At 36.3% G+C, this 12,917-nt stretch overlaps 1 protein-coding gene across 1 annotated transcript in view; it reads left to right on the plus strand.

Annotated features, from left to right (window-relative positions):
* Positions 1 to 12,917, plus strand: part of LOC132555145 (piezo-type mechanosensitive ion channel component 1-like) — a 94,407-nt gene that overhangs the window by 43,189 nt on the left and 38,301 nt on the right. Inside the window, exons 12-19 of the mRNA XM_060219494.1 lie at positions 3,827 to 3,886; positions 6,279 to 6,418; positions 8,213 to 8,361; positions 9,416 to 9,562; positions 10,219 to 10,310; positions 10,808 to 10,959; positions 11,041 to 11,214; positions 12,450 to 12,575. Of these exons, the coding sequence (XP_060075477.1) occupies positions 3,827 to 3,886; positions 6,279 to 6,418; positions 8,213 to 8,361; positions 9,416 to 9,562; positions 10,219 to 10,310; positions 10,808 to 10,959; positions 11,041 to 11,214; positions 12,450 to 12,575 (1,040 nt within the window). The remainder of the gene's footprint in view (positions 1 to 3,826; positions 3,887 to 6,278; positions 6,419 to 8,212; positions 8,362 to 9,415; positions 9,563 to 10,218; positions 10,311 to 10,807; positions 10,960 to 11,040; positions 11,215 to 12,449; positions 12,576 to 12,917) is intronic.

Genomic DNA, 12,917 nt, shown 5'->3' on the forward strand with positions numbered 1-12,917 from the left:
GATTGGAGGTGATGGATTCTGTAGTGAGATGGGAGGTGATGGGCGCTGTAGTGAGATGGGAGATGATGATGCTGTTGTGAGACGGGAGGTGGTGGGTGCTGTAGTGAGATTGGAGGTGATGGGTTTTGTAGTGAGATGGGAGATGATGGGTGCTGTAGTGAGATGGGAGGTGATGGATTCTGTAGTGAGATGGGAGGTGATGGGCGCTGTAGTGAGATGGGAGATGATGATGCTGTTGTGAGACGGGAGGTGGTGGGTGCTGTAGTGAGATTGGAGGTGATGGGTTCTGTAGTGAGATGGGAGATGATGGGTGCTGTAGTGAGATGGGAGGTGATGGATTCTGTAGTGAGATGGGAGGTGATGGATTCTGTAGTGAGATGGGAGGTGATGGGCGCTGTAGTGAGATGGGAGATGATGATGCTGTTGTGAGACGGGAGGTGGTGGGTGCTGTAGTGAGATGGGAGATGATGGGTGCTGTAGTGAGATGGGAGATGATGGGTGCTATTGTTAGATGGGAGGTGATGGATTCTGTAGTGAGACGGGAGGTGGTGGGTGCTGAAGTGAGATGGGAGATGATGGGTGCTGTAGTGAGATGGGAGGTGATGGGTTCTGTAGTGAGATGGGAGATGATGATGCTGTTGTGAGACAGGAGGTGATGATGCCATTGTGAGATGGGAGGTGGTGGGTGCTGCAGTGAGATGGGAGGTGGTGGGTGCTGAAGTGAGATGGGAGATGATGGGTGCTGTAGTGAGATGGGAGGTGATGGGTTCTGTAGTGAGATGGGAGGTGATGATGCTGTTGTGAGATGGGAGGTACTGGGTGCTGTAGTTAGATGGGAGGTGATGATGTTGTTGTGAGACGGGAGGTGATGATGCTGTTGTGAGACGGGAGGTGATGATGCTGTTGTGAGATGGGAGGTACTGGGTGCTGTAGTTAGATGGGAGGTGATGATGTTGTTGTGAGACGGGAGGTGATGATGCTGTTGTGAGGCAGGAGGTGGTGGGTGCTGTATTGAGATGGGAGGTGATGATGTTGTTGTGAGATGGGAGGTGATGATGTTGTTGTGAGACGGGAGGTGGTGGGTGCTGTAGTGAGATGGGAGGTGATGATGTTGTTGTGAGATGGGAGGTGATGATGTTGTTGTGAGACCGGAGGTGATGATGTTGTTGTGAGACAGGAGATGATGATGCTGTAGTGAGATGGGAGGTGGTGGATGGTGGGTGCTGTAGTGACCAGAAGTGATGGTTGCTAGAAGGGGTTGGATGGTGATGGCTGTTTATTGGCATTCTTTTTAGCCAGGGATATATATACATATATAATTCATGATTACATCGATAGTGTACTTGATAAATGGCCCAGGATTTGTGTGGTTATGTCCCTGTAACATATGCACTAATTATATCTCATATTCCAATTCATATACATTGGCCATGTTAATTCACTGACTGACCTGTGCAATCTAGAACTTTCTGAAAGGAAAAATTCAGGTTAAAAATCATCATGGTTCCTCAAAAGATGTTAGTAGAAAAGTGATTTTCATTGTCAAACATTTTGGAAGACAGTTTTTGTCATTGATTGTTAAAATCTGGAGATTAATAACTGATACACCCTAGATTTTTTAGAAGTTATGGTGATGCAACGGAATAAGGATTTCTTGGTGAAATAATATTACTTTTATTATAGATTAGCTTAGTTGTAGAAGATATCGTGGCTTTGATTTGATGCAGGGACAAATTGATAATTGTGAGAATTATGTACTGTGATGTTATTTGTTTTCAAATATTTTGTTTTGATTTTTATAGCTAAAAAGTTACTTCCATATGTATATACTATATGGAATACCTTACTGACTTAAACACTCATATATTATGTATTTTATACTGTATTTGTCCAGCTCTAAAGCCATGCCTGATAATAAACCCCACATCTATAGATATGACTGTTCAACAGAATGAAATATCAACACCATCATTGTCCTGTAATAAGCCCACTCCCTTACTTCCAGTACAAAATAACATGTTGTTTGCCTAGGCTTATTACAATATAAGTACAGAACTTGTTAATAGAATTATTCAGATATATTTCATATCTATTTCTAGACTTAACTGCTTCCAGATGGAAAAGGAAACAAAAATACAATGCCATACAGCTATGATAGTGTGATTGGTCTTATAAACATGTAATGTTAATGAAATAGAATGACTGATTAGTGTTAACATTGTGTTTCATTTAGCATCGGTCATGATTAAAAGTAAGAGGTTAATTAATCTTAATTTACTATTATGCATCCAAATGTACTAGCACCAGTAGTTATCTCCCTTTGTAGATATACATGATATGGAGTTATCTCCTCCTAGATATTAATGTCCTATATATAATATATACATACATAGTAAATACAATTTTACTAGCAACTTTATATATAGTAATGATTGTTAATGACTGTAAGTAATTAGACTTAAGTTTTATGTGAATGTATAATTATGCTGGATTTGCATGTATATTAGGAACCTTGTTTGTCTAGGATCGTAACTTTATTAGCATCTGAATGAACACCAGTTACCCACTTATAATAAGTATCAGTAATCAAATTACTGATTATCAAATTAGTCCTGACTGATGACAAATGTCCCCTGTGATATTTACTGTATAACTTCATTATTGTCTATATTTGCATTAACAATATCTATGATGTATAATATTTCTTTACCGTATTGGACCTGAAAAGTGTCCTGCAGTTCACTTAGCAATCCTTTTCTTTACTCTTGAGTTGAGAGTTTTTTAAAAAAATTTTGAATAATATGATTTTTCTTCAATACATTAGAAATTACAAATCATCAAAATTGGAGCAAATTTGCTGAGGTCAAATTTTTAATCAAAACATCAGAAGGAACCAGTGTAAAAAAATTAGAAATTTTGTTTGTACTATTACAAAACAAATATTGGCTACATGTATTTCAAAATCATTACAGCAAATAGGATTTCTGACATGTTTATCTTTAAGATCGAAAATATTCTCAGTCTGAATTAACTGGTGTATAGGCCTATGAGATGACTGTATATCACAGCTCGTGTGGTACAGCAATGAGCCAGGGCAGCCAGGATATTACTCCAGACCAAAAAATTCAGGGAATGTGCTTATTACTGGAAAATGTGATTGCATTTGTCTGATAATTTACTGAAAAGAATTATACATGTTTGGGGTTATTATTCGATATTGGCTTATTACCAACAAGTTATTTGATTCATTTGTTCAAATCATAAGAGGCCAATTGGAATTCACTGTTATGGAGTGTTCTCTTGAATTATTTAATGTTATTTATTTCACACTAACAGCTTCAAGTATGTGTTCTGTGCTTTTTATCGTTTAATTGAATTTCCTTTTCTGTGTTCACTAATAATAATGCTGACATTTAGAGAAAGATCAATTTCAGGAAACTATAATCAAATTTCACAGAAATCATTTACGTTTAAAAAGATGTAGACATGTGATCATTTTTCTGAGTTAGTTAAATAAATATAACGTATATAAAGATATAATTTTTCTGAATTAGTTAAATAAATATAATGTATATAAAGATATAATTTTTCTGAATTAGTTAAATAAAGATAATGTATATATAGATATAATTTTTATGAATTAGTTAAATAATGGCAAGTGTCCTTTTATCAGAAGATCATTATTATTACATTTGTAAAATAAATGATCTATAAATATTTATTTACATTTTATGTTATCGCCTTTTCACCGTTTGCAGCTTCTACCCTGGAATGCACAGATTGCCTTGTTTATCATGTGCTTTTTTTGTTTTGCATGATGATTTAGGTTTTCCCCTGCGGTTGGATTCTGTCGATGGTTATGACAGTAACACTATCAAGGATTTAGGTACGATAACACACCATATATATCTACTTCTTGTTCAAAAGAAATGTGGGTTTGGATTTTGTTAGACTAGATCTAGAGAAGTTGAATTTGAATCACATCATTGTTTGGCTTGGCAATGAATGCATTAAAACTTTGTACTATCTGTGTGTAGCTAGTGAACGTTCCAATCAAACTGCGGGTCTGTTATTGGTGAAGTGAATTAGGTATGTGTTGATATGTCAAGTGTAGACAATTCTGAAGTATATGATATACTAAAACAATTAAGGACAAAAAAAAATTTAACTGATTTTTTCATGCTAATGGGTAGGTTGGAACTATTTCAAATCTGCTTGAACCAGGTATCGAACACAATTTATATCAAATATATTCAGTTATGGTTCAAGGTCAACTCTTTGGAAAAGAATTTTGGTATACGATTTGGTTGTTTAAAATTTGTTTTAGGGAAAAAAACCTATTGCTTGCTTCTGGTTTCTTTTTTGTTTAGTTTTTGTCTTTTTAATAAATTACACATTTTATTCTAAAAATTATTTTGAATATTCTCTTTTTATTTGTTATCTGGTATGTTGCCTTTGTTTCCTCTATGTGTATTGTGCTTATCTGTGCTGAACTGGCTATCATGTCTTGTGCTAAACTGTTCTATTTTGTTCTTATTCATGATGACCTTTGTGCTTTTCTTTGCTTGACCTTGTGCTGGTCCATGCTTGACCTTGTGCTGGTCCATGCTTGACCTTGTGCTCGTCCATGCTTGACCTTGTGCTCATCCATGCTTAACCTTGAACTTGTCTATGCTGAGCTATGTGCTTGTGTATGCTGAATTGTTCTTATTTACTGACATTATGTGACATATTAAATGTGGAATATTTTCTTGCATGGAAACTGTTCAGACGTGGGACCTACAGATGGTTTCTGCTGTATATGTAGCCCTTTACAAAATATCTTCTCTAAGATTATCTGTAGAGAGCACTGAAGCGTAAGAAGAGCTGTTGGAATCTGAGTTACCGCTCATTCACATGTATTTATGGTGAACTGGTTTTTGTTCACAACAGATTTATCTCCCTTTGGCTGTCTGAAGGAATCACATATAGCAGTTTCGTTTGATAAGTGATCAATGAATGAGAACACAAAAGGAGAAAATGAGAAAAGTATGATCAATTAGGAAATAAAGTTACAATGGACCAGAGTTATATGATGAATCTTACATCAGACACTTTTACTTCATTTTGATATATCTGGTCCCTGCTGACTAATAGCTGGATATTTCTGTACCTAGGTATAGCTATATCTGGTCCCTGCTACTTCAATACCATTATTTCTGTACCTAGGTATAGCTATATTTGGTCCTTGTTGACTAATAACTGGATATTTCTGTATCTAGGTAGCTGTATCTGGTCCCAGCTCTGTACTGGATATTTGTCTATGTAGATAGTTATATTTGGTCCCTGTTGACTAAATACTAGATATTTCTGTATCATTGTAGCTATATCTGGTCCCTGCTGACTAAATACTGGATATTTCTGTATCTAGGTAGCTATATCTGGTCCCTGCTGTTTAAGTACTGGATATTTGTCTATGTAGATTGTTAGATTTTGTCTTTACTGACTAAGTACTGGATATTTCTGTATCTAGGTAGCTGTATCTGGTCCCTGCTGACTAAGTACTGGATATTTCTGTATCGAGGTAGTTATATCTGGTCCCTGCTGTCTAAGTACTGGATATTTCTGTATCTAGGTAGCTATATCTGGTCCCTGCTGTTTAAGTACCGGAAATTTGTCTATGTAGATTGTTAGATTTTGTCCTTACTGACTAAGTACTGGATATTTCTGTATATAGATAGTTATATCTGGTCCCTGCTGTCTAATAACTGGATATTTCTGTATCTAGGTAGCTATATCTGATCCCTGCTGACTAAGTTCTGGATATTTGTCTATGTAGATTGTTAAAGTTGGTCCCTGCTGACTAAGTACTGGATATTTCTGTATCAGTGTAGCTATATCTGGTCCCTGCTGTCTAATAACTGGATATTTCTGTATCAATGTAGCTATATCTGGTCCCTGCTGACTAAGTACTGGATATTTCTGTATCAATGTAGCTATATCTGGTCCCTGCTGTTTAAGTACTGGATATTTGTCTATGTAGATTGTTAAAGTTGGTCCCTGCTGACTAAGTACTGGATATTTCTGTGTCAATGTAGCTATATCTGGTCCCTGCTGACTAAGTACTGGATATTTGTCTATGTAGATTGTTAAAGTTGGTCCCTGCTGACTAAGTACTGGATATTTCTGTATCAATGTAGCTATATCTGGTCCCTGCTGACTGAGTACTGGATATTTCTGTATATAGATAGTTATATCTGGTCTGAGCTGACTTAAGGACTGGATATTTCTGTATCTAGGTAGCTATATCTGGTCCCTGCTGTCTAAGTACTGGATATTTGTATGTGCTGGAATGCTGCTGCTCATTTCCATTCAGGACGTAGTCATCTACAGAATCATCTACCTTGTCTTCTTCCTTTACTTCATTATGGCCTTCCAGGTAAGATTACAAACAATTACATAATGTCATGCTTTTGTGTAATGATTCCTGATTTGTCCTTCAAAGTTTGGCCAAAGTCATTGGTATCTAAATTTTGAAAAACCTTTGCTAAAAGGTTGGGGTTTATGCAAACAACACACAAACTTGTAACATACATATGTATGGAATTAGAAATAAAGGAAAAAGGACAACATGCTTAGGGATAATAATTAGGGATACTTGCAACCTAACCAGTACACAGTGAAAGTTAAAAGTGACACAAGTTTTAAATTAGGGACCATTACACAGTAAAAGTTTCAGGTGACAGAAGGTTAAAATCAGGGACAACATGATCATTATACTTCCTCAAAGTTCAAGGTGACAGAAGGTTAAAATTAGGGACAAAGTGACCATTACACAGTTCAAGTTCAAGGTGACAGAAGGTTAAAATTAGGGACAACATGATCATTATACACTCAAAGTTCAAGGTGACAGAAGGTTAAAATTAGGGACAACATAATCATTATACACTCAAAGTTGAAGGTGACAGAAGGTTTAAATTAGGGACAAAGTGACCATTACACAGTTCAAGTTCAAGGTGACAGAAGGTTGAAAAATTTGGGACATGACTATTACACAGTTAAGGTTCAAGGTCACAGAAAATTTTAATTAGTGACAGTGGTCTGACAATCAGGGAGTGCAAAGGTCAAAAGGAAAGGTTTAAGCTTGGATACAATGGTAGTCAGTGATAAAAGTTTAAAGGTCAGGATCTTGTTTAGTATAAATTGATTGTCTGAATTTGTATATACCTAATAGAGTTACTAAAATGTAACATATAATGGGACCATATGTGGATATATATCCATATGTCCATCTATGTGTTCTTCTGAAGTCCAACAAATGAAGAGACAAGTGTAATATATCAGTATGTGACAGATAGGTACCTCTAGATGTGGGTGATATATTCCACTGTAATAGATAGGTACCTCTAGATGTGGGTGATATATCTCACTGTAATAGATAGGTACCTCTAGATGTGGGTGATATATACCACTGTAATAGATAAGTACCTCTAGATGTGGGTGATATATTCCACTGTAATAGATAGGTACCTCTAGATGGGGGTGATATATTCCACTGTAATAGATAGGTACCTCTAGATGGGGGTGATATATCTCACTGTAATAGATAGGTACCTCTAGATGTGGGTAATATATCTCACTGTAATAGATAGGTACCTCTAGATGTGGGTGATATATTCCACTGTAATAGATAGGTACCTCTAGATGGGGGTGATATATCTCACTGTAATAGATAGGTACCTCTAGATGGGGGTGATATATACCACTGTAATAGATAGGTACCTCTAGATGTGGGTGATATATACCACTGTAATAGATAGGTACCTCTAGATGTGGGTGATATATACCACTGTAATAGATAGGTACCTCTAGGTGGGTGTGATATATACCACTGTAATAGATAGGTACCTCTAGATGTGGGTGATATATACCACTGTAATAGATAGGTACCTCTAGGTGTGGGTATATATCTCACTGTAATGGATAGGTATCTCTAGGTGTGGGTGATATATACCACTGTAATAGATAGGTACCTCTAGATGTGGGTGATATATACCACTGTAATGGATAGGTATCTCTAGGTGTGGAAGAAACATCCTATTGTTATAGTTAGGTATCTCTAGGTGTGGAAGAAACATCCTACTGTAATATTTAGGTATCTCTAGGTGTGGAAGAAACATCCTACTGTAATATTTAGGTACATCCAGACTTTAATTTTGTGTTTATTGTACAGGTGAGCTACAAGCTGTGGCGCCTCACGATGTTTGGATTCTGGTGGGCAGTCATTATTTACTCTATGTGTGTTCTCATCATGCTCTACACATATCAGTTTAGTGACTTCCCTGATTACTGGAGAAATGGCACTGGACTCTCCGATGAAGTGTAAGTACATGTTTCAATAATTTCCTGATATAAGAAAAACCGGCACTGGACTCTCCGACGAAGTGTAAGTACATGTTTCAATAATTTCCTGATATAAGAAAAACTGGCACTGGACTCTCCGACGAAGTGTATGTACATGTTTCAATAATTTCCTGATATAAGAAAAACCGGCACTGGACTCTGACGAAGTGTAAGTACATGTTTCAATAATTTCCTGATATAAGAAAAACCAGCACTGGACTCTCCGACGAAGTGTAAGTACATGTTTCAATAATTTCCTGATATAAGAAAAACCGGCACTGGACTCTCCGACGAAGTGTAAGTACATGTTTCAATAATTTCCTGATATAAGAAAAACCGGCAGTGGACTCTCCGACGAAGTGAAAGTACATGTTTCAATAATTTCCTGATATAAGAAAAACTGGCACTGGACTCTCCGACGAAGTGTAAGTACATGTTTCAATAATTTCCTGATATAAGAAAAACCGGCACTGGACTCTCCGACGAAGTGTAAGTACATGTTTCAATAATTTCCTGATATATGAAAAACCGGCACTGGACTCTCCGACAAAGTGTAAGTACTTGTATGAATAATTTCCTGATTACATGAAAAATAACATTGAACTCTCATAGTGTGAGTACAATCGACTAAACACAATTTCATGTAAGTTATCAGACAATTGACTATAGGCCATTTCAAATATGTTATCAGACAATTGACTAAACACAATTTCATATAAGTTATCAGACAATTGACTAAAAACCATTTCATATAAGTTATCAGATGATTGACTAAACACCATTTCATATAAGTTATCAGACAATTGACTATAGGCCATTTCAAATAAGTTATCAGACAATTGACTAAAGGCCATTTCATATAAGTTATCAGAAAATTGACTAAAGGCCATTTCATATAAGCTTTCAGATGATTGACAATAGGCTATTTCAGAGTAGAAATTTTACAATTTTTTGTGAAGAAACAAGAATATGATAAATTTCAATGATCTTAAATGTTACAGATTTTTAAACATTTTTTATTGACATATTACAGCCTGTCAGATATTGGTCTAGAGATCTTTGACACGGCTGGTCTATTTGAGAAGCTGCTGACACCGACAAGTTTCCTTATCCTAATCATTCTACAAGTCCACTACTTCCATAAACCGTTTCTACTCCTCAGTGACTTAGAAAGACACAGGTGAGTGGTGTTATCTAATGTGGTGGAAATTGGAGCTAAGTTATCATATAAGGTGCTTACATCATGCCCCAAAATCATTCCATATTTCACAAAATGGATCTTAAGGTATTCCTAACAAAATTAGTGTTTTCGTTGTTTTCAAATTTTGAAATACAGTAAAGATACTTATCATTTGGTGCCATCAAATCTTAGAGTATTATCTTTTTGGGGTGAAATTAACTCAACGATGAGATCATACATTCATATTGATTGCCCTTTAAATAACATTCTGGGCCTGTAATTAGAGCAATCCTATTTTACTGCTGCTGTCAGCACAAACATCGCTAAAAGAAGATTACTGTTTAAAAATGTTTGATTACAGTAAGTAAGTGTTGTGAATTTTCAATATTTTTAGGATGTTTCATCCATAAAAAATCAGTGATATGAAGATGTATGTTCAGTAGATGTTTGTCGTTAAAATAATGCGTACTAGGAAGATGTTTTCTTCACAGGGTAATCAGTATTGTGAGGATGTTTATTGTACAAAAAGTCTATGTCATTAGGATGTTCCTTGTAGAGAAAAATTATTTTCACAATGATGTTTTTTTTTACAATAATTTTTGTCATAAGGATGTTTGCTCCAAATATAACATACAGTGTGATCACTTGTTTTACAGAAAGGAAGACCTACCTCAGCAAGTAGGTAGTATGACAACTGACACAGAAGGAACATCAGACAGTGAAGGCGTCATACTCAAACGCACCAAGAGTAAGCTGATCTGACTTAACATTTGTAGGACTTTAGCACAGTCCTCAGAAGGAACATCCCTGCTATTTATCTGCCCCTTATTTGTAACATTAAGATGATTGTCAACATAGCTAAAATTTTACCAAGAAGCATTTTGATCTAACTCTCCTTTAGTTAGTAATTTCAGCTGTGAACATATGTCAGTGTCTCCTACTCGCTGATTATGAAACCTAAGGACTAGATATCATGTTTGTATCATGTTGGGACCAAAAGCTATCAAATTATCTTAAGAAAAATAACCTTGACACTTTAAAGGTGACCTGATGAAAGTTGACCTTATGAACTTTAACCTTAATTAAGAATGTTCATCTTGTGAAGGTTAAATTTGTGAACTTGACCTTAAGAAGGTTGATATTATTAGGTTGACCATTTGAACTTCAATCATAGGAAGGTTAACCTTGTGAAGATTGACCATAAGAAGGTTGAACTTTTTAACCTGTAATTCTTTTTCCCATCAGAAATGAGGCGGAGGATGAAGTATTACTTTCTTATAGCCTGGTCACGCTGTAGTGCATGGTGGAGTGACTTGTCTCGCCTGCTGTGGAGGATCGCTCAGATCCATATCTTCAAGGTCATCGCCTTCACCATCTTTATGGTAGTCATTCAGGAGGTAAGCTTCAACTACAGTCACAGCATTCCAATATCAAATTTTGCATTGTACATATATCTGACTTCTGATCTTTTACTACAGATTTCTGCTATTAGTGCAGTGTATGTGATACTACTAGGAATATTCCTGCCTTTGACTGCTGGCTGGAAGTTGATGTCCCTTCTTTGTCAGTTATGGACATCCACTGTCCTCCTTTCCAAGACCATATACCAGCTGAACATTGTGGAAAAGGACTACTGGATTTCCAACTGCTCTGTAAGTATAACAGGTCACAGAAACTCTTTTTTTCTGCTTGTCTGTACAGGTTCTGTATGTATTCCAGGTCAAAGAAACTCTTGTTTCTGGTTGTCAATATAGGTTCTGTAAGTATTCCAGGTCAAAGAAACTCTTGTTTCCAGTTGTCAGTGTAGGTTCTGTAAGTAATCTAGGTCAAAGAAATTCTTGTTTCCGGTTGTCAATGTAGGCTCTATAAGTAATCCAGGTCAAAGAAACTCTTGTTTCTGGTTGTCAATGTAGGTATTGTAAGTATTCCAGGTCAAAGAAACTCTTGTTTCTGGTTGTCAATGTTGGTTCAGTAAGTATTCCAGGTCAAAGAAACTCTTGTTTCAGGTTGTCAATGTAGGTTCTGTAAGTAATCCAGGTCAAAGAAACTCTTGTTTCCGGTTGTCAATGTAGGTTCTGTAAGTAATCCTGGTCAAAGAAACTCTTGTTTCCGGTTGTCAATGTAGATTCTGTAAGTATTCCAGGTCAAAGAAACTCTTGTTTCTGGTTGTCAATGTAGGTTCTGTAAGTATTCCAGGTCAAAGAAACTCTTGTTTCTGGTTGTCAATGTAGGTTCTGTAAGTATTCCAGGTCAAAGAAACTCTTCTTTCTGGTTGTCAATGTAGGTTCTGTAAGTATTCCAGGTCAAAGAAACTCTTCTTTCTGGTTGTCAGTGTAGGTTCTGTAAGTATTCCAGGTCAAAGAAACTCTTCTTTCTGGTTGTCAATGTAGGTTCTGTAAGTATTCCAGGTCAAAGAAACTCTTCTTTCTGGTTGTCAATGTAGGTTCTGTAAGTATTCCAGGTCAAAGAAACTCTTGTTTCTGGTTGTCAATGTAGGTTCTGTAAGTATTCTGGATCAGAGAAGTATTGTTTCTGGTAATTAATATAGGATCTGTCAGTACTTTAAGTCAGAGACACTCTTGTTTCTGCTTGTAGATATAGGGCCTACAAAAAGTTGAGGTCAGAGAAACAGTTGTATGTTTTCCATGTCAGAGACCTTCTGATTTCTGGTTGTCAGCATTTATGTTCTGTAAATATTCAAAGTCAGAGAATATCTTTTAGTTTGTTGGAGCCTGGCAGTGAAATTGTGATGTAACCTTATCCTAGTAGTACCGATTTGCAGAGTGCAATAGGATTCATAGGTAGCTATCAACACCCATGATACGTATTGATTACTAAAATACAATGTTGCCTTCCTGTCATAATTCCATTTATCTTTTACTTGTAGATGGTCGGTGGAAATGTTTCTGGTAATAATACGACGAATGTCATCAACCCTTTCATCAATGGGACAATTGACAATGCGGAATGGGTTGGTTTTGATAAGACGGATAAACTTTCTGCTTATCTCAAGGTGAGTGTTTTAAATTCCCTCAATTTCAATGACAGTTTGTCCAAAAAATATGTTTTTTTTCTAGCCCACCATCATCAGATTGTGGGCATTTCAAATTGCACTTTGTCCAATGGCCATCTGTCAATTGTCCATCTGTCCATTGTCCATATGTCCTTAAACAATTCTTGTTATAGCTATTTCTTGAGATGTACTGAATTGATCTTTTGCAAATTTCATACATAGGTGTCCCATGGACTCAAGTTGTGCTTTTTTTACTTACTTAGAAAAACAAAGTGGCAGTCATGATATTTTAAAGTTGAAGTATTGAAACAGAATTTAGAGTATTCTCCTGTTTTTCTGTCC

Source organism: Ylistrum balloti, unplaced genomic scaffold (genome assembly GCF_031769215.1).
Source record: "Ylistrum balloti isolate Yb309-2 unplaced genomic scaffold, AGI_CSIRO_Ybal_v1 Utg370456, whole genome shotgun sequence".
Classification (NCBI taxonomy): Eukaryota; Metazoa; Mollusca; class Bivalvia; order Pectinida; family Pectinidae; genus Ylistrum; species Ylistrum balloti.